Raw genomic sequence first — 25,839 nt, forward strand, 5'->3', positions numbered from 1 at the left:
TCGCGTGCATTCGCGTCAACTTCAAGCCCTCCTCTCGATTGAAGCGCGCCGCACATCGGCCGGCCAGCTCAGTGCGCGGTAATTTCGTGTCACTTTTACGATACTGATTTAAAATCAACGTAAATATATATATCCTATAAGAATTTCATCTTCTTTTCCAATTTTGATATCTTTAAGGAAGGAAATCTCTCTTTTTTACGTGTATTAGCTTCCCTCCCGTTATCAACAATATTATATACCCGTTACATGTATGTTAGTTTATTTTTTATAGTTGTATATATAGTTTAAAAAAGAAAAAGAAAAAAAATTGATAATAATAATAAACTATTTAAAATAATTCATGAAAATATTTAAGAATCAAACTTATTGTGCTTTCTAGCAACGTCTTTATGAAAGTTATCTATATCTTTCTATCTATTTTTTCTTCTTCAATAAATTTTTTAAAAATAGAGAATATTTAAATAAAAGATAACCTTCTTTATAAATATTTTTTATTTAATAGTACGGGACACTTCATATTTTCATCTTCTTTTCCAAGTTTTGTATCTTTAAGGAAGGAAATCTCTCTTTTACGTGTATTAGCTTCCCTTCCGTTATCAACAACATTATACACCCGTTACATGTATGTTGGTTTATTTTTTAAAGTTGTATATAGTTCAAAAAAGAAAAAGAAAAAAAATTGATAATAATAATAAACTATTTAAAATAATTCATGAAAATATTTAAGGATCAAACTTATTGTGCTTTCTAGCAACGTCTTTATGAAAGTTATCTATCTTTCTATCTGTTTTTTTCTGCAATAAATTTTTTAAAAATAGAGAATATTTAAATAAAAGATAACTTTCTTTATAAATATTTTTTATTTAATAGTACGGGACACTTCGTATTTAATGCGATATTCTAAATTATAATTTGTAATTTGCATTTAAACCGGGATTTTTTCATTTATTGTCAAAATCTACAAATTGAAACACCAGAATTTAAAATACCTTTACATGCTGGTATTATCTATAAATGATTTAATGATTAAAATAAAACAATTTTTGTACATGTATATTAGACGATTATCAATATTATTAATTGTTGTTATTAATTTTTATAGCAGCAGATTTATTTGATAAGCGATATATGAATACATATATCTATGTAATATTTTATTGTCGCGTATATTAATATTAAATATCTCATGGTATTTACATATTATTTTTTTAAAATTCTTTTCTAGAATATGCGAGATATAAAATTTATAAGAATGAATATATTTATAGAAATTAAACAGTTTCGACAGAGACTTATTCGATGTACGGAAACGAACGTGACAGATTAAATATCGATCGCGACAGGCAAAGATTATGTAATTACGCTTATGTCGCATTTTATGAACCGCATTAAGCAATTATTGTTTTGCTCCATCGCTTAATCATTTAGAATCGATGTCAAGAATTAAGGTCAAGAGAATGAAACCGTTTGTCGAAATTGCTGATCATTGTCAAAGATATTGAGTTAAGCACATATATATGTATAGTTCAATACATCGTGAAGATATGATCATTCGATAATAATAGAATTAGCTATTTATAATATTTCATATACAGAAAAATTTGGGTTATAGAGCTTTAAATTAAATAAATTTTGCAAATTATAGACTTTCTATAACGGACATACATATATGTATAAACTAATTAAATTAAAACTATGGAAGAATTCTGGCTAATTGCAATTGAAGAAAATGCATCATAAATAAATATAATTAATCAATAATAGAATAATTTTCTATCCAACCAAATATCACTAAATATCTGAATATCCTATTTGTAATTGATAAAATCTTTTATTATACCGTATACTTTTCATTATTTAAGTATGGATCTATCGGGCTCTATAAAGCAGAAAGGACAAGACGAATTGCGAAAGAAATGACGCGTGTTAATAAAAAGGAAGCGGCTGCCGATAGCTCGCGAAATGCGTAAATGTGGGTGTGAGAGCGTGAGCGAAAGGAGGGGAAGATAAAAACGGAAGCTGCGACGCCATGTTGGGGCGGGCATCCACAAGTCGCTCGACTCGCGTTATTGGTCGAAGCCTCCTTCTGGACCATCGACTCAGCGCGCACTCGCACCCGATTCCGACAAAGTTTCGCATTCGATTCGCACAGGAGACGAGCAAATCAGGGAAAGAACCAATACGATCTGGCCGTTTGATAAGGAATTGTCGATTCCGCGGATGCGAATGTGCTATTTTTCTGCTCGCGAGATCTCGATTTAACCGACTGACTCGATTTTTTAATTCTGGATCAATAGATCTATAGAAATGCAAGATTGATTAAAGAAATCGGCGTTTCTCAGGATTCAAAGATAGAAAAATTGATAATATATGATATTTTTGCTTTTCCGATCCAGACTTTTTAAGAATCTTGCGTTAATATTGCATATATATTGTTATCTTTACGCTCCCATTAAAAAAAATCATTTTATTCTAATATTTCATAATTTTAGAACACTATATGAAATAAATGTTTAAGCGGTATACATAAATAAATGTATTCACACGAGATTTAGATGAATATCGTAATCTAGATATATCTGAAAATTTGTGTGCTTTATATTTATCATTATTATATTAAAATACACATATTGTTTGGAGTACAGAAGTTTAAAATTCGTTAAAATTCGATACGTGCGAAACATTATATTTTTATCTTAAAAAAATTCGCTGTTTTTCTTTTTTAAAGAACGGGAAAAAGGACAACCACATATGATCTAAATACACACGTCTCGTCTTAATTAGACTCTGCCGTCTAAATCATACTTTGGAACAGGCTTTGATCGAGGATTTACAAAAATCGCAGATCATGCAAGTTTGGCGACAGGAACGGAAACAAATGAGAACAACGGTGGTCAAAGCGCGGCCGGATATTTTTCAACAGCTGCAATGGCCGAGTGCGCGAATTGTTGACCAAATGCTGGGACTTACGAACGCCTGTGTTGCTGATATAGCAGAGTATTGTTAACCCGGCACAATGACCGTGTTTAGCAACATCGACCGGCCGATCATGTTCGATTGTTCCTACCGTTTCCCTCCCGCCTCTCGTCTCTACGGTCGCTATCGTGCGTTATCGTCGACAAGTTGGTCCGCCAAGAAGCAACGAGATTATCCCTTTTTATAAATCCAGTGTACATTTTTATATCTTTCTTTATCTCTGTAACACAGGTAATGTACGTAGTAATGCGTAAGGTTTCACAGACACCTGGTATTATTATATCGATTCTTACGTTTCTAAAAATATATATGTGATATTCAATATTATATTTTCATTACGATAAGCGAGTCATATTCTCTATTTTGATTTAAGTCACTTTTGTTTATATATATAACAGCAGGCAATAGCGGATCAAATGTATTTGTATCTCGATCTCTCAACGCGAACGAATTGGTTATCAAAAAGCGATAAATCGCGTAACCAACGAGCCTTTTTATTCTTCGATTTACCCGAGGCACGGACGAAGAAACAGGAGAAGGAGTCCCTGTTTTGATTAGGCAATGTCAAAGCAAACTGCCTCTCTTGACCCGGACTGGACCTCTCTTCTCCCTTTTCCCCCTTTCTCTCGTGCTCGAGTCTCACACCCGTCGGTTTTACTGCCGTTTTATAGTCTTTGGTTTGTCGCGGCGAAGCGAGACAGGAGCGATTACCACGCGGTCACGTTCCGTTACGGGAGTATAGTCGTGACTAGAAGCACCTTCTCGTCTCTCTCGTCTCGCCTTCGAAACGCTCTGTTACATAGGATCAATAATTATTTTTCAATATTACACTTTTTTGTAAAAATGCATCTTTCCATACAGATTTTGTAATAAACTAATTAAATAATAATGTAATGAACTAAATAATTTATTTTATATATACCATTCTCATCTTTTGAAAATATTTGTAGATTAAGGTTAATCTTGGAATTTTGGCGCAAATTTTTGTAATTTTAATCGTCAGCGGACATTATGGAGAGAATCCTTTAAACCGTGACTTGTATGAAGAAATATCTTTCTGTAATTACACATACAAAAATTAAAGTTAGTTTATGAAAATTAAAACATTTCTTTTACAAGATCTGATTCCAATCAATTAATTTTTTTAATTGGATTATATACAATATATATAGTGACACTATCATCTTCTTCGAAATTCTTTATCTCTATCTAACGATATCGGCAATAAAATAATTAAAAACAATGATAGAAGATGGATCATTAATTTCGAATTAAATACCTAATTTAATCTAATATTCATCCACTATATTTATTTCTTCATTATGACATTTCTCTATTTTCTATTACGTTGTCCATATATATATATATTATATATCGAATGCGTATCATCAACGGTGAAACGTAGGTAGTCCCATGCCGCGAGAAGAGCCGATGTCATAAATTATTTGGGTCCTGCCACACGAAATCCCGTCTCCGACGGCTTCATATTTTAGTGTTGCCACGAGGCATAAATGTTTACGTAAAGGCGATCCGCCGTCGCATAATATTACGTTTTACCCGCGACTGACGTTGCTTGCACGCGCGCGAGCCCTTGGGTGCCCTCACAGCTCGCAAGCCTCGCCACGCTATACTCCGCTCGTAAAAATCTTTCTTCTTTCTCTTCCTCTCTTTCCACTCGCTCCCGAACGATAGATTGGTCAAACAAATAATATAAGACTCCCTTCACGAATAAGTCAATCGGGGCGGGAAGACCGCACTGGAACAGAAGCACGTTCGTCGAATCGATGTAAATGAAACTCATTCGCAATCTTCATCTCACGATTTGTTTCAAAATAAATCTATGATTCTAAAACAATCGATATATAAATAATATAGAATAGATGTGATATGAACTAAATAATTTATTTTATAAATATCTGTTTCATCTTACGCGAATATCTGTAGATTAACGTCCATCTTGGGATTTTGGCGTGAGTTCGTAATTTTAATCATCAGCAATGGCCGTGGAGAGAAAGCCTTTAAACCGTGACTTGCATAAAGAGAAATACGTTTCTGTAATTATATTATATAAAAATTAAAGTCGTTTCTTTTACAAAAATCTGATTCTAATCAATTAATTTTTTAAATTAGATTATATATATATATATATATATACATATGCCATATTGTAATAACACTATGGAATTACATGATGGAAGTTGACGAGATAATTCGAAACTATAAATATATCTGATCTTTAGATTCGCCTCTTATCTCGAGCATTAGGCGTCATCTAACGAGAAATCTAGGGAAAACGATATACATCGTTTTGCAGGTCGGTAAACGATATACATGTGCGCGCGCGCGCGCGCGTTTACCGGCTTACTCTATGCTCTTATAGATATATCTCAATTCTATATCGTAACCTATAAAAAGCTGAGAGAGAAAGCACGGGTGATCGCGCGATTCCTATTGAGGCTCGTTGAACGTAGACAAAATTCGCAAGTTTTAAAATGGACGACGAAAGTGATCAGGAAAGCACGATCGAGGACGACTATTACACCTTCCTGAATATTCCGAGAAACGTGAGCAATCCCCCTTTGTAATTGCTTTATAACTTTACCCGGTTCACAGGAGGTAGAGAACAGTTTCTGGCCCTCCACGTGACACCTTCATCCTTTTTAATGACGTAATAGTTTCTTTGCCGCAGAAAACTATTTTTCAAATTAATCGAAATACGATATTTCCATAAATATTAGAAATAGAAAATTAATTAGCGACGCGAATCGATATCGTCAATTGCACTTTACTCTCCTTGATTTTTCCTCCCAAAATATTATTTATTCTCCTATCAATTTTTCTCTTCTAAAAGCAAATCTGTTTAGTTTTTGCTATACTTTTATATACAAATGAATATCACTTTATATTTATCCATCTCAGTCTTCTTTTTCATAAAATTTATCTTTACCAATTGCTTTTTATCATTTCATCATTCAATAAGAGGAACTATTATATATCTTCTTTTGTAATAATTTATTTTGATATTTTAGGCTAGTCCTGAAGATATTAGCAATGCGTATCGTAGACAAAGTAAGCTCTACCATCCTGATAAGCATACAGATCCGATACTTAAAAAAGAAGCAGAGATTCTTTTTAATCGTACAAAGAAGGCGTATGAAGGTTTGTATTATAGCTTAATGTTGATATATGTATATATTTATTTAAGGAAGCTATCATTATTTTAAAATTATAATTTTGTTATTTTATATCTTAAATCTTGAATTATTATTATCATATACGATAACTAATTATAAAATAAAATTTTTTACTTACTTGCAATATTAAATTTTCATTCCAAGATATTTTATGTGCATTTATATGTTTTATTTATTGTGCACGTGTGCAGACTTTCAAGTAATATTTGGCTGTTATAGTTTTGAGCGATCCACATCAAAGAGCGATATATGATTCATTGGGAATCCGTGGATTAGAAACAGAAGGATGGGAAATTGTACAACGTACAAAAACTCCTCAAGAGATTCGCGAGGAATACGAGAGATTGGCAAGGGAGAGAGAAGAGAGACGTTTACAGCAGCACACAAATCCTAAGGGCACTGTAACAGTAAACATCAATGCCACTGATATTTTTAGTAAATACGATGAAGATTATAACAATGGGTAAGATCGATTAATTTAAACTATTACAATAAAACATAATAAAATAGAATTATTTAATAAATAAATTGGATTATTCAGTAAAATTTTTTTAATTGATTACTCAATAATTAAAATTTATAACTTTTGATTATAAAAGTTGTGAACCTTGTTTCAGCAGTGGCTTGTTTTCTTGCATCGAAGTCAGTGGGATGTCATTTGCACAATCTATCGAAACACCTCTCACTCTGAGGGACACTGTGACTATGTCTGGTCAACTAGGAACCCAAAATGGTACAGGTTCTGGCTCCTTTAATGTATCTGCGAAACGATTGATATCTTCAAAGGGTTGGGTTGAAGTCGAAATGGGAGCTGGCAATGGTCCAACATTCTCTCTTAAAGGATTTCGCACTTTGACGAAACGATTGTTTTGTGACGGGGCGACAATGTTGCAATTTACGTCACACGGCGTGAAGGCTGGTTATGTTGGAAGTATGCTCACTTACATATGCGCTTTCTGAATACAATTGTATATATACAATGACATTATAATGACAATTATTATTTCTACATTATTTGCATATTATAATTACTAAATTGTTTGTTTCGAATGATCTAAATTATTACAGAAATATTTTATTTATATAGCTCTTGCAATGCAATTGGATAAACATACAGTTGGATATCTTACGTACCGAGCTGGCATTCAAGGTGCCATGAGCACTATGATTGTAAGAGATACGTCTCGTTCGTATACGTCGTTTTCTATACATTTCGGGCTTATACATTCTTTTGTTAGCCTTAACTACACTTATAAGATGGAAGAGAAGCAACTCAAACTTCGTGGTAGTGTCAAGTTAGTGTTGCCGAATATTATCGATTTTTATGCTTCATCGACGGAAAATTTTGCATATGATATGTTTTGTATAATTTACAGGGCCGGTACATTTGGCGCATTTCTCGAATACGGCGCAGAGAAGAAAGTCTCTAAGCACAGTTCGGTCTCAGCGGCTATACGCGTTGGCGTGCCGACTGGTGTCACGTTAAAAATTAGGCTAAGTCGCGCCTCGCAATCGTACACGTTCCCTATTCATCTATGCGACGAGGTTCTACCAGCTCCCATCTTTTATGCCACTGTGGCACCTATAATTACTTGGACAGTTATTAAAAAGCTCATAATTGATCCCGTCGTAAAGGAGCGCAAAGAACGTGAAAAGGAGAAACAGAGGGAGCTAAATAAGTCTAGAATGATGGAGAAACAAAGAGAGGCCAAAGCTGCCACTGAACTAATGAAAGAAACCGTCAGCAGGATAAGAGCTGAAGAGGAGTTAAAGAAAGGATTAATTATTACCAAAGCTTTATACGGTCGATTTGTTTATCCTCAACAAGATCGAGCTACCTCGGAGGAGAGCGGACATAGGGATGAGATGATAGATGTAACCATTCCTTTGCAATGCTTGGTCAAGGATTCCAAATTGATTCTTCACAAGGCATCTAAGGTATTCTCCTAAAAACAATTCTTTTTTTGTATTCCTTTGCTGTTGAATTCTTGTTCCTGCAATTACATGTTTTTAATTAGAGGTGGGGAGGACTTATAATATAATTCAAAGTTATATTTTGCTCCCAATTTACTAAATTACTTGATTAAAATTGACATATAATTGAATAAACAAACATATATATTGATATTTATATTGAAATATTAATAATATATTCATAACTCTGTATTGTATGAAATGTTGCAGAGCCAACTACCTGGATTTTATGATCCATGTGTGGGAGAAGATAAGCAACTTTTGGTACAATATCTGTTCCATACTCAAACGCATGAATGTATTGTACGCGATGATGCACCCCTCAGGATACCAATCTCGTGTAAGACTTTAATTATTTGTTAAAAATAAATTTGTATCTAATTTATTTTAATTTGGTAATATGTATATATCTCATTTATATGTTTCAGCACATAAAGTGAATACCACTTGACAAATGCGTTCAACATCAAAATCAAAACGCAGTCATCGCCCTCGTCAATGATCGGCGTTGCTTCAGAGTGTAGAGTTTTTGTTCATTCTTTAATTTTATATAAAGGGCAAAAAATATTATAAAAGTGTTCATTGATCCTTATGCTTTGATACTATTTTTGTGGTAAAATAGTTTATTATGTGAAAATAGCTATAATAATATTAATATTTGGAATATGTTAAATATTTTGCAAGAATTAAGCATTCTGTAGAAAGATGATTGTATCATATATAGACGTTTAATTATGCTAAAAGAAATTCACACATACATGTGTAAATATATATTTACACACATTCAAATTTTTAGTCTATGTATTATATATGTGTATATATACATACATACATACATACATACATACATACATACATACATACATACATACATACATACATACACACACACACATACACACACGCACACACACACACACACACACACACACATATATATATATATAAACTGAAAATTTTAAAATTTTAATAGTATGTGAACACGCTATAATAAATTCATTTTGCTCATGGAAATTGTATTCCAGATATGATAAGAGTAAAGCAAAGTTAAATACAAATCTACCTACTGCCTTTAGAAATATATAACTAAATAAAAAATAGAAAATATATTATGATTCTAAGAATTATATTGACCTTTTTGCAATTATACAAAGATCATTATGAATAAAGATAATAATTAACTTATAGCTACATACTTTTGAACTGATACACATATTGCATATAATTGCAAGAATATTGTTAATTAATTGCACAGTCGATTACCCAATAGGATTAAAGTATTATCATAATACAATGTACTCTTGTACAAAATATTGTTTCAACAGGTGTATCACATACAGAACTTCAAAATTATATACGTAATTTATTATAATTATATATATTATACCAAAAAGTAGAATCTATTCTCTATATTGTTCACTATATATATCCTTATATTTTTAGGAATATATCAAATGAAGAGATTAAAAACTTATCAAGTAGTGTTACAAATTCTTTTATATAACTTCTGTTCTAACCTGTACTTCTTGCTTAAATATTGCAATAATTATCTAAATAAGGATATCTAAGCCGGCACAAGGGAGTTATCAAGCACTGGTGTTTGTGCGATATAGTATTTAAAGAATTTCATAATAATCTTAACGAAATTTGTTCTCAGCAATGGATGTTTTATTTTATATTTATTATATACATGCTTTAAATATTGCATTGTATGAACATTAATACTTCATGTATTAGCTTCAATATTATTTAAATTTTTCTAAAAATCTATTAATATTAATTTTACTTATTAGATAATTATAACAATAAATTTATTAGGTACTGGTATTTAATATAACTGTTTGTAAAAGAGTATTTGTAATCTTATTAGAAGGTAACAAGTTTTTAAACAGGTGTAATTCATTGTCTTTTGCCTGCAATTCAGATACTGGAGTCCATGAGCGATCATGTTCTAATCTAAAAGAACCTTTGTAACTCTGTGATGGTGCAGAATTGCCCCATTCCTTTTAAGAAGAGTGCAAATTAACAGAAATTTAATATTTGATATTTATTAGATTAATTAATGATATATAAAAATATTATTTACCTCTGGATTAAGCATGGAGAAATAAAATTGTCCCGAATCTCGTTGATATAAATGATATATATGACCAGGTTGCTTTATAAAATTACAAGCTACATGATGTAACTTTGCATTTCGCTCCGCTTCCAACAAAATACTCTCGGCTTGCTTTTGTAAAAATCTTATCTGTTCTGCGATTACTTGTAATTTATTACAAGCATTAGCTTTTATACATCTATCTGCCTATATATATAAGAAATTAATATAAAAATTAAAAAATATATTAATAAGACACATATACAATATGTATATACATATAGCGAAATTAATTATATATAATTATCTAAAATTATATTTTATTATATTAATTTTTATTATTCTTCTATTACCTTTTCGATTTCTGTTACCAATGCTATCAAATCCTGCCGACTTGATTTTGCTACAGCAGCTGGATCGATTAATGATATACCTTGTGGTAAAATATTTCTTTCTACTAAAGCTGCCACTGTAACAAAAAAATAAAATTGTTATTATTAAATAGATATTGTTATATCATTCTCAGATATTGCTATATCATTTTCAACTATCATTACAAGTTGTACCTTTATTTGAAGAATCATGCAAGCCTTCTACTGCATCCATTATATTATTATTTATTATATAAACAGTTGTGTATATGTATAATTAAATAATATATATAAAAATGTTGATTGAATAAATAATATATAATTGATTATAAATAACTGAATATAGATATTATTTATGTTAAAATAATTCGTCTATACTAAGAAAACACTTGTCATTGAATATAGATTGAATGTAAACAAATATATATATATAATCTTGCATCAATATATTTGACAAATTTGTCAAATAATAAAGATGCGGAATTTCTTCACTAATTACAATAAAATTTTTTATTAATATTTTAATGTTTATTATTGTATAATTTTAGCACTTTTTACGGACAGTATTACCAAAACACAAAAAAATGTTCTGTACCAACTAAATAATAAAAATGTACTAGCTACACTAGTGGCCTCTAGCGAGATCAAAACTCGGAAGAAACGCGCACGTGTTCAAGTCCACGTATCAGTTGTATTTCTACATTGATTTCTTTTTTTCATGGTTGTCAAGTAGGCAAGGTGTGTGCTTTTGAACATTAATTTTTAATAAAAAATCTGAAATATTTAATAAAATATGAAATCTTATATCGTATAATATTTGAAGCCTCGTAAAATGTATAGCTTCCAATATCTTTCTCAGATGATAGCTCCATGATATTGATTACGCTGGATTCTGTTAGATTTCACGATACATTACGTTACGTATAATGTCGCATTTAACATCTATTTTCGCATTAAACAACCGATTCCAACACTTATACGGAATCCGTATTTATGTTATTATTATTACAAAACATTTCGACGATTATATCGCACGGAATTGTTAATGGCTTTTATACAGAATATTCTAACCTCGAAATTTTTTCAGATGTTCACGGCTAATGCAAAAATAATTAAAAGCGGTGGATCCGAGCCTGACCAGTTCGAGGCGAGCATCTCTAATGCTCTTCTGGAATTGGAAATGAATAGCGATTTAAAATCGCAATTAAGAGAACTTTATATTACCAAGGCAAAAGAACTAGAAACAAGTAATAAGAAGGTGAGATTTTATCTTCAACATATTTTATTATTATTATATTGCTATTTAATATTTTTTGAAAGAATCATTTACTAAGGTAATTTTGTTCTTTACAGTCTATAATTATATACGTTCCCATGCCCAAGTTAAAAGCGTTTCAAAAGATACAGACACGATTAGTACGTGAATTAGAGAAGAAATTTTCTGGCAAACATGTGATGTTTGTTGGAGAACGTAAAATTTTACCAAAACCGACAAGAAAAACTCGTACCAAAAATAAACAAAAACGTCCTAGAAGGTAAGAAAAAATACAATATATATTAATTATATTTGTGCTTTTATATAATTAAATGTAATTTAATTATTTACTATCTATTATATATATATTATATACATATATACATATATATTTTGTCTTTATTTCTGTAATAAATATTCTAAAAAAGATATTTAATGTATAATTTTTCCATTTGAATTTAATTAAATTTATTAAATTTTTGTAATTTATTTTTATTTAGTCGGACATTAACTTCTGTTTATGATGCCTTATTAGAGGATATTGTGTATCCTGTGGAGATTGTTGGCAAACGTATTAGAGTGAAACTTGATGGATCTCAAGTTATTAAAGTCCATTTGGACAAAAATGAGCAAACAAATATTGAGCATAAGGTATATTTATTTTTTCTATAGAATATTATTTCTGTGAGTTTTTCTTGTCATCTTTATAATTATGTTTCAATTTATCTTGACAGGTTGATACTTTTGCTTCGGTGTATAAACAATTGACTGGGCGAGATGTAACATTCGAATTTCCCGAATCGTATGTATGATTTCTTAAATATAAAAATATTCAAATATTATATTTCTTATATATTTTTACATTCATCCTACTGTGATATTCCCACACATGCCATTTCTCCCTTTATCTTTTAAAATAGATATTTGCTGTTTATGAAAGATTTGTCGAAAACTCTCGTTTATAAGATTAATAGATAGCAATAAATTTTAAAACTTTCTACATCTTTCACTGTAAACATATTGATTTATAAATTCCAAAATGAGAAATCATAGATATTCTCTTTTTTTGTACTATAAGTAATTTTTTTAAATAAATTAGTCAAAAAATAAATTTTCTTACATGTTATCACTTGTATTTTTACTAATATTATTAACTACTTTTATTAAATACTAAGATTATTAATATGTCTTTTATAAAGTAATTTTTTTTGTAAGTGAACATATGATATTAATATGTATATTTTGAACGAAAATGGAATTTTCGACAATTGTCCAAAATTTATAGCTATTATAGTTATTAATGCATAAACTATAAAGAAAGTCTTAAGCGTGTTTTATTACTTTATACTGTGGAATACGAGTAACGATATACGAAAAAAGTATAAATCTTTTTAAATTTAAAACTTGTAATTAAAAGACAAAAATATGTACAATAATATTTCATAAAACAAAAATCTAACTATAATTTTTTTAGTCAATTTTTGCTATAAAAGAAATTTATTTTTTTTATATCTTTATTATATTGATTTTAAATTTTCTTAAATCTCGATAACAAAACTCATTATCGTTACTCGAAGGTTCTACGGAAGGAAAATAGCGTGAGAACATAGGGCAGATGTGAGTATAGAAATGTACAAAACCAGGCGACTGTGCAATAACACCAGTAGTTTTGGATCAGGGTCAGGCAGGCCCAGAGGGTCGAAGGGTCGAAGGGCTCAAGAAACAGCGTACGTTTCTCTTTCTTCCTTCGTTTGCTCGTCATATTCACTATACGACGAGCTGTGGAACAAATTATGAATATTCGCGAATTTTTAATTTCTTTGTGCGAAGAAAAAACATCCGTTTTTAGTTAAACTGATAAAGATAATAATGGATGGATTTGCGATTCTATGTGTATATTAATTATTTAACGTGTGTTAAATAATTAAATTTTTAATAACACGAAAATGAAAGAAGTTTGCAATGAAGGGAAATACATAATATGCATTATTTGAATAATAATTTGGATAATAATAATTACATTAAAATCTAAAGAGGAATATTTTTTCTACCAGATTATTTTCTTCAGCATTTTTTTAACTACCAAGAAAAAGATGTTGCATTAAATCGATTGATTGTATGTATATATTTTGCGTAATAGAAATTCTTTTTAGAATTTTTTTTTCTTTAATATGTACATGAAAAATACACAAAATTATATTAAATTAATTAACGTACGGTGACATATTTTTTTATTAGCAATGATTTGTTACCATCCATTTTGTATTATCCATTTTCTATTTGAATTCTTTTTTATTTCAATAGAAATTGTTGAAAAATAGATGATATAAATATATTTGTCTTTAGCATAAATTTATAGATTATTTGGATAGAAAAACAAGGAAGGGCAAATGATCAAAGCCGTTATATCGTGACGTGTCCTATCCATTGGTGATGTCACGATAAAAATCACACAATGAAGATGAGCGGGTCACATATATATGTGTGTACCTGTCTGAAAAATGACACTCTTGCACAGGTAGCTCTTTTCATACATATCGACATTCGCGTGAGAATGCAGGGGATGCAGAAATGCCATAGCACACCCCAGTTTCGGCGGCCACCCCTCGGATCGCGCGCTAAGTGTTGCATAAATAACTACTTGGGTCATGTCGAGAAATTGGACTGCAGTTCCGGCCATCTGCCTTATCGGAAATAATAACGAGTAATCGTAACTTTATGATAATTCACGGATACAATAATTGATTTACTGATGAAATAAAGAAGAAAATTAATTTTAAATTAAAGAAAGCTGTGACATCGCGAAAATATTTTTGTCAGTTATTATTCGAGAAAAATAAGTAATTTTTTCCCCAAGCTTATTTTCATAATATTAACAACAATAGAGATATTTAGGATCGTCAGCGTTAAGGAAATGATTTGATATATGTGTATATGTTTTAAATACCGTAAATACTGAATTATAGAAAACGCTAGAACGATAATTTTTGTTATTTACGGCATGAGAAGAAATCGAAGAAGAAACTCAATTTCTGAAACAGAAAAAGGGGATAAAAATTATATCTTTTGCATGATTTCAAATTTTTATATCAAATTTTTCTATTATCTATTCGTCTTTTTAGAGAACAGCCCTCTATTATAAATTAGTATTGTAAATCGGAATTACATTGCGACAGAATGAGTATATATATATATAAAATACAGCATTTTCTTTCTATTTGTTTATTTCATAAAAAAAGAAAGAGAAATTTCATCCCTCTTTTAACTATTTTCTAATATCGGTACAATAAGAATGATTTCGAACACGGAATTCCGTCGCGAATAACTCTAATTTATAGCGAAAATAAATTGATCGCCGCGTATAATTGTACTATTATACTGAAACACTGAGAAAAAGATGAGAAGCAAGAGTCATTAACCAATTATCTACCCTGGTAATCTCCCCCTGATGACTAGTCGGTACCCGCATAGTTAATGTTACGCACGTCTGCGAGAATTCATTTAAATGCTTTTGCCGAATGATTCACGTCGATCTTGCTTGAATTGTCGAGAAATCAATTCCGATTAGGAGCATATCGTCTGCTGCGGGTGGAGCGTGTCAGTGCTTTTAAAAACCATTTACACACCACCCTTATATTGGATATATATCAGAAGAAATAAGTTGATTGAAAAAAATAATCAAGGAAAAATAGCAAATAAAAAGATGAAACGATATATAACCGAGTGAAAAAATAAAAAATAAATCGAATTGAAAGAGATAAGTATATATGTGACAAAAAGATGAAATTTTTACTTAGCAAAAAATTTAATTACCTAGTGATAATTTTTAACGAGCTATTTTATGTTTTTTTGGATCTGTCGAAGAAATGAAAAGTTTTGCTAACATCTCTATGGGAAAATTAAATAAAATAGCATATAGAATTGCCGTCGAAATGTGTCATCTTTTTTACGTATATTTCGAGTTTTGCGTACCGTTGGAAAATTCGAGAAGGGTGAGAGAAAGGAGAAACGGGGAAGGTTTCCTCTGCGAGAAGCAACGGTCAACGGATGAGATTCACATAACTGGATCCGTGACTATCAAAGAGTTAAAGAAATCGTCGAGAAGATATGTAAAAAAGGAAATCGATTTAGATGCTATAAACGTTAAACCGGTATAATTCTCATATCATCGTACAAAGGGGATGCGGTATAACGGTTCCCTCGAAATTGTATGTGTTAAATAAAAACGTTATTTATGCCTTACTTTAAATCTGCAATATTATTCAGTTCATACAGCATTCTTATATTAATCATGACTAATTATTTAAAATCTACAAATTTTAGCTTTATTTGCGAACAACAAGTTTAGTTATCGAAGTAAAAATATGAAAACATCTGTGTGTATGTGATATGCTGCATTTAAAAATACTAAGGGATTTTAAATTGTTTGAGCAAGATTACGTAGAGATAATATCCTACGTGTATAAATCATCTTTGTTATTTAATTACAAAGAAATGTATATTATTCAGTTATGGAATATTATTTCTTTCTTTTCTTTCCCCGATATGATGATTTATATATATATAAAAACCATGAAGATTCTTATGTCATTCGACCGAAAAAATCTGTTTATCAATCTTCATTCTGCGAGTCGACGAGACTAAAATAATAATCCGACATCTGGAGATATTTTTCACGCGCGTCTTGAATCTTTTTCTTCGCAAAAGTCATCTGACAAAAATTCTATGCCATGGCAGCGAATTTTCGAAAATGCTCGACTTATCTTCGGACACCTGGGCATCTTCGCCCCCTTCATAATTTTGAAGGGTGACTAGCATCCCTCGCGTCGGAGCAAAAATCCTCAGGGAGAAAACCGACGCGTCGCGTACGTTACGCAACGTGGAAACAGGTAAGGACTAGAGAATCCCGTTCTAGGATCAAGGATATCTTCGTCTGACGCGAGCTCTTCCTTCTTTAACGAAGGGTGAGAGACGACAAGAAGGGGCTGCGCTTGAAAAGGAACATTGTGCCGAATCGTTTTCCCAGGGCCCTGCTGAAGGGCAGGGCTCCCCCCGTCAATCTCCATACACGTCGAGGAAGGAAGGGCCTAGTATATAAGGGCCCGCTCGGTCTGCAGCGATCACAGAACATCACCATCAACGGCGAAGAGAGGAAGTCTCTTGGCTTCTTCGACCGATCGGCCGCCGTGGTCAAACGGTCGAGGAGGATCCGCAGAGGATGAAGAGAAGAGGAGAAGAGGAAAAAGTGGACCATATCTAATCGGCGATTGTCAACGTTTTTCTGTCGCAGATCCGATCGGAGCGTCTACATCACTATCACGATGGTGAGTATAGTTTCGGATTTTTGTCCTGGCTTGTCCACGTGATCTTGGTGCTTCGATAGACTACGCTAAAAATCGCCTAAAGTCTAAAGCGTTCGGCCCACGCGGATCTTCGACGTTCTGCCTCGTGAAGCCGGAAATTTGCACTCCTCTGTAAATACAATAATTGGCTGCCATGCGATGCGAAAAATCGGACGAGTCGTATTTTTTGTTGCAAAAAAAAAAACCAAAATCAAATACGTTTGCATATGAATGTATATGTTACATTTATTAATATCGCTTTGCAATCATACGTGAAAAAACTACATTTTGACACGAACGATTATTGCAGATAAAATATGTTTACACATACCGGCACATTTTTTTGAAGCTAACGAAATCTTTAAGATGAAATTCTGAAAGATGGAATTTGTCTCGGCTCACTTAACTTTTCGCGGGGATGATAGTTGATTACACAGTACAATTCATTGAAATACGAACACCGAGAGTGATTTAATTCGCTAGCTAATGCTTCGGAAATTTTTATCGAAAAATTCGAATTGAATTAAATTTATATTAAATTCCGAAAAGCATACCACATGTTTATTTAACTAATGCGCGATTAATTATTACATGTACTAAATTCACGCGCAATATCATAGAAATATATATATATATGTATATATAGAGTTTTTTTACGGTGTTCTAATTTTATTAAATAGTACTATATACGTGAAAATTTTCGGTCAGGTAGAAAACGATCAAATTTCACTGAAACGGGAGAAAAATTAATCGCGACGAAGATGTCTTGGTATAATTCGCGGGACAGAATAGCGTGAATCTACGATCGAAATTCCGAGTTATGCGCGAATTGTGATTATTCGGACCTACTCTATCCAGGCACTAATATCCTTCCAAAATATGACTTAAAATTTGCTGTCTTTCTCTCTTTTTCGTCATTGCGTATTCGAAAATTCTGTCGCTTCTTTTTTTCTTTATATCTCTTATCAAATTGTTCTGTGTGCAATAGTGTTCTTTCAAAATTCTTTTGTACTGGTCTAAAAGTAGACGCTCTCCTCAATCTGCTTATTTTGTAACGGCGTTATCACTACTCACGCATTCGTTACTAATTATCTTCAAAAGTGTGAGAAATAATTCTTTACGAGAATATGTTTCGTGAAATCTTGACGTCACGTTAATAACACGATAGATTGATTGAAAACTGTATCGAGTAACGCGAAAGTATAATTTGCCATCTCACCAGGATATCGAAAAAAAATCACTTGAATAATCTTTATTTCGAGATTGCGAGAGTAATGATATTACGATTACAATCTCAATTTCTCGCTGCTCTTATAAATCTTCAGAATGTTTTCGATTACTGTTAATCATGTATGTTCTAAATGAATTAAACGCGTATACCCTCCTAATATTTATCATAGATCAATAGCTGGATTTACAGATTCATCAGTAGTATAATTGGTTTATGCAAAATAACAAATGCATGCATTTAATTACCGCATTATGTTTCGAACTCTGGACAAATTTAAACTGCTGTTTCTGTACCGACTCTCGATCTGATCTGCCCTTCAATTTCACCAACTGCTTAATAAATGCAATGAGAGAAAAAAATGCATGCGTAAATATCTCTGCACATATTACCTCGCATATCATAAATTGTCGATACACTATATGTGTTTGTGTGTAAAGTAATACAACAAAGTAATGCAAACGCGAAAATCTTCATGGCAAAGTATCATTTCTCAAAATTTTCGTACTGCAATAGTGGGATTAAATTTCGACTCTAAAATATGTGCAGATTTAAGCAGGTGAAATATCTGCTTAACTCCAAATCTGACATAATCGAAGATGACATCGACAGATATTAACAAATATTCTGAAGCGATCAATTTTGTTGCAATCAATTATTAATTGATCATTATACCGACTCAAATTGCTATTCAATCTCAAGGTTAAAAATATTTAAGTGTGTGCTGTTCAAAAATAATTGCTGACTATCGCTATTGGAAAATATTATATTGGCAACAATTTAATATGAAATTAATGATTAAAATTTTTCGAAGTCGATCCCAATTTATTGTTATCGAAAAGATTAGCGAATCAATGCAGTAGTACTTCAAAACACGATACAAAGGTATATAATACACGAGAAAAGATAAAAATATGACAAATTGCTACAAACGATTTATATTGATTGGAATAAATAGAATGCACGAAATATAAAAATTATACTAACAGTCACGTGAAATTTATTATATTTCTTACATCATCATGACGATATTAATAAACGATTACTCCTTTCGAGTATTCATGAATTAATTATGTACTTTTGATTAACAGTAATATAACAGAAACTTATCACAAACTTTACAGATAAAAATAATGACACGGTATATTCTTTGAATAATCGTTATCTTTGACCTTTTTTTACTGCTATCGACATGTACATATTTATTTTGATCAACGCAGCTAACATAACGAGATATTATATTTCATGATGAATATGATTTGCCGATTAATATTCTTTATAACTTCAATCTAGACAGTTTCAGAATAAACAAATTTCGTAAACTAAAATTGGATTTAATTATTGCGTTATGTACATTCATATAAAATGACTAATGAAATAAATGTTTATATTAATAAATCCAATTTTAATGTCAATTCCAATTTCGTCAGATATACGCAATTGGCTTCACTGACATATAATACACGATAAAACTTTTTCATGGACTGCAAAATTACATTAGCTGGACAAATAGTTAAATAAAGAATTAGCCATCGTAATAAATATTAAATTGTAATAGATATCAATTCTCATAAATTAGTAATATATCCCGAAATATAAAAATCTAGATAATTACAATTGAACTTTATGAAACACGATTGAGATTTGATAGGAAGGAGATAGGAAACCGGACAGAAGAATATTTAATAAGTCCCTTCTTTAATAATAATAAACAAAATAAAAATTGCAGAAAATTTTTCCTTGTAATGCGAAGAAAGTTTATGATTTTTTTACTGATATTTTATTTGTGTACTGGAAAAGAAAGATCTAAATTTTATTCAAATCACGATTATAAAACTGTGTGGATGCGTTCAATTCAAGCATATAAGAAATAGGCATTTAAATGTTTTTATATTCACAAGCATTCAACAGACACATACGTTACATATAATGTCAAGATATGATGTAAAGAAAAATTACTCTACAGTTAAAATTTCGTTTTTAATATGACAAAGAAATTTTATGGTTTGCAATTTTATTTGACACATATATTTCAACCTAATCCTTTAGGCTTTTAATAGAAATGATAATATAAACATTTTGTTAATGTGTGACAAAAGAAAAATGAAATCAGTAATGAAGTTTTGTGTTACAAACAGTAAAACCGGTGCGAAAAAATTTTGATAATAAAGATTGGATTTTTAATATTTAACACAAATTTTTTTTTGACGTTTTATTAAAATATCTGGCGAATATGGCATTGTATTTTATCAAGTCTTGTACAAAATAAACAAATAATAATTATATATATAATAAAATATTGATAAAATATTTATAATATCTAAAAAATATCTTATTCAAAATTGTAATAAGCAAATGTCGAAATATCACGATAAAAATTACGTCATTATGATTCAAGCATCTATTTCCATAATCAATAAATACGAGAGTAGATTCGTTTTTTCTTTATCACGGAAAAATAAGAACTGCCCATCGTATCAAAAGCAAGAATTGTTGACGTATTAAAATACTGCATTGATTCGGTCGCTGAACACATTCATATACGCGAAATATATTTCTTAAATAAGATTCCAAAGGAATTTATGAGTGAATGAGTGGGTATATGTGTGTGTCTGCGTGTATATGCATGTGAATACTATTATTTTATTATTTTAAATACTATTGAAAATATCAGTAACTAATACATCGCGATATTCATTTCTATTTAAGATCTATTTTAATTTTCAAAATTCAGCTATCGACCCAAGATAAATTTGCTTAAATTATTGAGAATGAATGAGAAAAATATCGATTTATCCGACACGCATCCATTACAATCGCAAAATTTGCTCCGTTTAGATCTTGCATAAATTCTTATCGTATTTTAATACCGTAAAACTCTCGACTGTGTGTCATATGAGAGTAATACTTTCCAAATTCATATTATGATACTTTTCTGAAATTGGTTACATTATAAGAAAATGCTCATATAAATAGAGAAAGTTTTTTTTTTTTTTTTTTTTTCAAATATACATACGATTCTCACAGAGCTTATTATTGAATGTATCATTCGAATTTATATCTTCAAAACAGCATGATACACATGCTCTGTGCATACTTTATCTTTCATCCTATCAAGTTGTCACATCACATTAATTATTGATACTTTACTGAATAAAATTCAAATCTCGCATAGTGATGAAATATGTTTTATTTAAAAAGTGGGCTTGCAGTAAAATAATGGCTATTCAATAATAAATATAATGACAATTTACCTTACGGTTACTATTATATATGCACCGATATTTCAACAAGAAAATATTCTCATTATTTTAACAAGAAAACAAAGGAATCTTATTTACTCTCCTATCTTCCATTCTACAGTGTATTTTGAAAAAAATTGTGAGAGAAGAATCTCTTTGAAATTTTCTAATTTTATACGTCAATATCTTGGGATCGTCTTGTTCTATTTGAAAAAAAAAAAAAAAAAAAAAAAAAAAAAAAAAAAAAAAATGCAAAAACATCAAACATCAGATGAAAAAGAAGATATCGAAAATTGAAAGCCAATTATATTGTATTAAAGTAAAATTCCGACTTAAAAGCATGCGTTTTTAAAAAAGAGCTTTTTTTAATATCGAGAAACTCTATTATAATAATGACAATATCCAGCAATAGAAAGCAAATCGTAAGGATAGTTTCGTGTTGCTTTTAATGTTGCACTACAAAACTTTGTTATTCTGCACTACAAATTCCTGAATATCTGAATTTCATAGTGTGGTATATTGACTACTTAAAATTAATTCTGATTGCTTCAGACGAGTACAAAATATATCCACGGACTTTTTCACAATGCATAAAGCGGCCGATATCGTATTGTTTTTGAATGAAGATATAAATAAAAAAACTATTAAAATATCAAAAGTCCCAATAAAATTGTAATATATCGATCGTAAAAGAGAAACTTCTCTCTTCAATCGTAAAATTATTCTTTTTGTCAAAATTTCGATCGCAAATGATGAGAAAGATATATCAGATGGAAATTGTGATTCGTCAAAAAGACATCATTTTTCAGATTAAATGTCCGGTAAGACAATGTGCTCTGCATAAATTATCATCAAAATCACACCATCATCTCTCCAATTTCACGCGAGTTCAATTAATCCGTGAAATCGATTGGTCAAAATCGCAGTTGCAAGTGTATCGAATTATGGATTCAAGACGATGCTCTCAAGATGATTTCATGCGATCAGCGTAGATTAATCAGTCGTCGAAACCCGTCAAGATCACTCTAACGATCGGAAGAATGCCAAATACACCGCGAAACCTCGACCACCGCGATCGTTAGTAAAAGAAAAAGATTCTAGATATCAAAACGCGAAGCAGGCCGGACTCGTGTAACAAAGAGCCACGGTTTTAGCATCCGGTCGCGACTTCTCAACGACTTAACGAGCCACAAAAAATTCCGCTTTAACCCTCACAACGCTGTTCTTCATACAAAAGGTGTATATCATTACACACACGTGTCGTTCATTCCCTTCTAACATTTCTCATTCCTTGATCCGATGTGCGTTCCTAGAGAAGAGAGAGAAAAATCTAAAGGGACTTACTCTTACCTCGCGTATAATACCCACGTAAGTCCCACGGTCCGGCATCCCGCACTAGCAGCACAACAGCACGACGTCTTTGTCTTCTCTCTTGCGGCCACGCTCACCTCCACGATTCACGCTTCGCCCTCTTTTTGTGCTCTCCGGTCTTTCCGGGGCCGGTTGTTCCGGTTGTACATAGGCAACCACCGATGCTTTGATTCTCTGTTTGCTTGCTCTGTTCCTCCGTTCACACACTTTCTGCCCTCGTGTATTCTTCTTTCTATACTCTCCTCCCTCTAAAACGAGCATAATTGACATACTGTCAAGGCGATCACATGAAATTGCGCGTTTTGTTCAAGACTTATATGCAGGTTACTACCAGCTGCTCTCGCAATAGTGCGTGTCAAGACATATCTGTAATTGAATGAAAACTTTCTTCTTGTAAGAATTGCATCCAGCAGGATCGTCTGAAAGATTTGCAAAAAATACGTATTAAAATTACAAAAAATAAATAGAGCTAGTGCTTTATAATGTCTCACTGTACTGTTCTTGGAAAGAAAAAGGGAGCTTCAACCTGGCATAAATAGATTTTTCAAGATCGCACATCAGTTTTATTTTACCAACTATTATTTGCGATGGTGCAATGTACATGTGCAAGTGATATTCTCCGCGTCAAAGCTTTCAAATCTTCGCAGAAAAAAAATATCAAATCAAGGTCATCTCACGATGATCGCTCGTCAATGATGAAAATAAAAATAAAAAGTGCAAGAGATGTATAACTGAAAAGAACAGATATATTTTCTGTTGGCGAGTTAGCGATACATTGTTCTGGTATCTCTCGAACTTCTCGATAACACCATAGATAAATGCATCGTGATCCTTAAACGCGCATATCTCATTGCTACGCGATACGAAAAGAAAGGTTTCAAAAAGGTCAGAAGTTACTCAACAGAGAAGAACGATAACTGAAAAATATCTCCTCCGTAGCTAAGATATAAATAATAACATTAAACTGAATGAAAAGATTCAAGAATATATTTACGTTTACAAAAATCAAAAGACGGAATATGTGCTAAGCTAAGCGTGTGAAATCAATTTTTGGTTTGATATGAAGATTGAAATATTCATACCTTGAAGATTGTATAAATACGGAACTTTATTAATGAACAAAATATTACACGATTTGCTCAATGTATAAATGCTGATCAAATAATAATAAACTTTCATCCTTCTTTGCATCGGTGTAATCTCGTTGTAATGCGGCTTATCCTCACTAAGCCGTATTGACATATCGTCAAGCATGTAAACATGGGCGTGTCGCTATTTCTTATACGTTTAAAATTTACAAAAGTGCTTGTACAAAATATTGTTTTTTTTTTTTTTTAAATAATTGTGTCTATTGTACAGGTGATCCGTGAATTGTTCTGTGAAATCACGAGTATATATGAATTTATGATTGACAGATTCCCAAAGCACATTTCGCGTTTTCTCTCAAGAAATTCGTAAAATGGTTTAAATAACGAACCATTTTATTACACGATCGCATCCTGCCCGAAAGAGTCATGTAAACAAAATCCGAAAAAATAGTTCAAAAAGAATTTAAAGTTTTATATTTAAGAAAATATTGATAAAAACATGATTTGAGAGAAGAATAATGAAGGGTTTTGCAAAATAAAAAAATATATATTATTAAAAACTTGAATAACTAATTAGTATTAGTTGTGTTAGTGATAGTTAATCGACAATGAGAATAAAAATCGGGGTCGCACATCTCAAAACACGTACATAAATAAGTGATAATTATCAAACTATGCCGAGTGTCAGTTCTCGCTTCAAAATTTCAACCAGCCAGCGACCACACACATACACACACAGCCGCAAGATTGTAAATTTTACATTTGATAGAAATTTGCTACATTGATCTAGTATATTTCAATGTTATAATTAATGATTTTTGGAACATCCAGCCAATATAAACTCACCATTGAAATTGAGCGTCGCGAAGCGTCTTCTGATCGAAACTGCTTGTCCGCATCAAAAAGGAATTTTTGAACGCCGATCTAGAACATTATCAAAATATCAATCGACAACGTCATCGCCACTTTACCAGGATTATATTTGTACCAATCAAAATTTATTTGAAATTTTTTATCCAAGGAAACTCGTCGGCAGACAAGAGACGTTCAAGATGATGTATTACAAGATGAATTCTATCGTACGGCGGAAAAAAACAGAACAGCGTTTTTTTAACCTCCCGATATTTACAACACATCCAAGACGATGTTTGCGCGAACGTTTACGCACACTTTACAAACACATCTTGCATTTTATCTGAAACATAAGAGAGATTATTTGTTAGCATCAATTAAAGAGCATTTGGTAGAAATCGCGGTAGATTAGAATTTCAAGGTGAACTGGAACATATGAACAACCGGCCCTTGTGTGTTTTTTTTTTTTTTGTTTTTTTTTCGTAGCTAACGCTCACACTCTTCCAGGTCTCACCGCCACGGTTTACAACAACGAGGCAGCATCAATCACGGGTAATCGGGGCATCTATCAGTCGACGGGATGGCAGGGGAGGATCAAGATCGACGGGTGCAGCCGGAAACAAGCATCAAGCGGAAGCCAGCTGTCCGACGAGGAACCAAAACGTGGACGGATAACAAGTATTTTCTGGGCGATCTCGCGTTCCTCGATGATCGAGGGAGATCATCGGAGATCAAGAGCGACGATCGCGCAATTCTTCGATTCACTCACATCTCAAGCTATTACTCGCAGAATTATTAAATTTATATTATACTATGGGGATTTTGTTGAATTTTTATCGCGTTTATTA

The 25,839-nt window shown here is 31.6% G+C and overlaps 3 protein-coding genes and 1 long non-coding RNA gene across 8 annotated transcripts; 2 read left to right on the forward strand and 2 right to left on the reverse strand.

Moving 5' to 3' along the window:
* The first annotated feature begins 5,382 nt into the window (after window positions 1–5,382).
* Window positions 5,383–9,423, forward strand: LOC138936002 (dnaJ homolog subfamily C member 11). Of its 2 annotated transcripts, none has more exons than XM_070301025.1 (8): window positions 5,383–5,540; window positions 6,006–6,135; window positions 6,390–6,633; window positions 6,788–7,101; window positions 7,258–7,465; window positions 7,547–8,108; window positions 8,355–8,484; window positions 8,573–9,423. In XM_070301025.1, exons 1-8 carry the CDS (start codon window positions 5,469–5,471, stop codon window positions 8,593–8,595), a joined length of 1,683 nt encoding a protein of 560 aa, XP_070157126.1. In that variant the 5' UTR covers window positions 5,383–5,468; the 3' UTR covers window positions 8,596–9,423. The 2 variants fall into 2 exon arrangements, with proteins under 2 accessions (XP_070157126.1, XP_070157127.1); XM_070301026.1 differs by having other exon boundaries at window positions 6,791–7,101.
* Window positions 9,380–11,110, reverse strand: LOC138936005 (uncharacterized protein C1orf50 homolog). The gene is made up of 4 exons (XM_070301031.1): window positions 10,809–11,110; window positions 10,596–10,711; window positions 10,231–10,449; window positions 9,380–10,147 (listed from the first exon to the last, which is right to left on the reverse strand). Exons 1-4 carry the CDS (start codon window positions 10,846–10,848, stop codon window positions 9,959–9,961), a joined length of 564 nt encoding a protein of 187 aa, XP_070157132.1. The 5' UTR covers window positions 10,849–11,110; the 3' UTR covers window positions 9,380–9,958.
* A 384-nt stretch (window positions 11,111–11,494) lies between these two features.
* LOC138936003 (small ribosomal subunit protein eS7-like) lies at window positions 11,495–25,562 on the forward strand. 4 transcript variants are annotated; one of them, XM_070301027.1, is made up of 6 exons: window positions 11,495–11,608; window positions 11,701–11,871; window positions 11,967–12,148; window positions 12,369–12,519; window positions 12,603–12,670; window positions 25,499–25,562. In XM_070301027.1, the coding sequence occupies exons 1-6, from the start codon at window positions 11,540–11,542 to the stop codon at window positions 25,545–25,547; spliced, it is 690 nt and encodes a 229-aa protein (XP_070157128.1). In that variant the 5' UTR covers window positions 11,495–11,539; the 3' UTR covers window positions 25,548–25,562. The 4 variants fall into 4 exon arrangements, with proteins under 4 accessions (XP_070157128.1, XP_070157129.1, XP_070157131.1 ...); XM_070301028.1 differs by lacking the exon at window positions 25,499–25,562 and adding an exon at window positions 13,446–13,485 and having other exon boundaries at window positions 11,497–11,608; XM_070301030.1 differs by lacking the exon at window positions 25,499–25,562 and adding an exon at window positions 14,387–14,405 and having other exon boundaries at window positions 11,498–11,608.
* LOC138936006 (uncharacterized) lies at window positions 16,528–25,122 on the reverse strand. Its single transcript, XR_011447321.1, has 4 exons — window positions 24,986–25,122; window positions 23,383–23,470; window positions 23,031–23,299; window positions 16,528–17,340 (listed from the first exon to the last, which is right to left on the reverse strand). It is a non-coding gene; the product is annotated as an uncharacterized lncRNA (long non-coding RNA).
* Window positions 25,563–25,839: the final 277 nt, after the last annotated feature.

This window comes from Polyergus mexicanus, unplaced genomic scaffold (assembly GCF_030449975.1).
Source record: "Polyergus mexicanus isolate NDT 795.1 unplaced genomic scaffold, iyPolMexi1.0 SCAF_9, whole genome shotgun sequence".
Classification (NCBI taxonomy): Eukaryota; Metazoa; Arthropoda; class Insecta; order Hymenoptera; family Formicidae; genus Polyergus; species Polyergus mexicanus.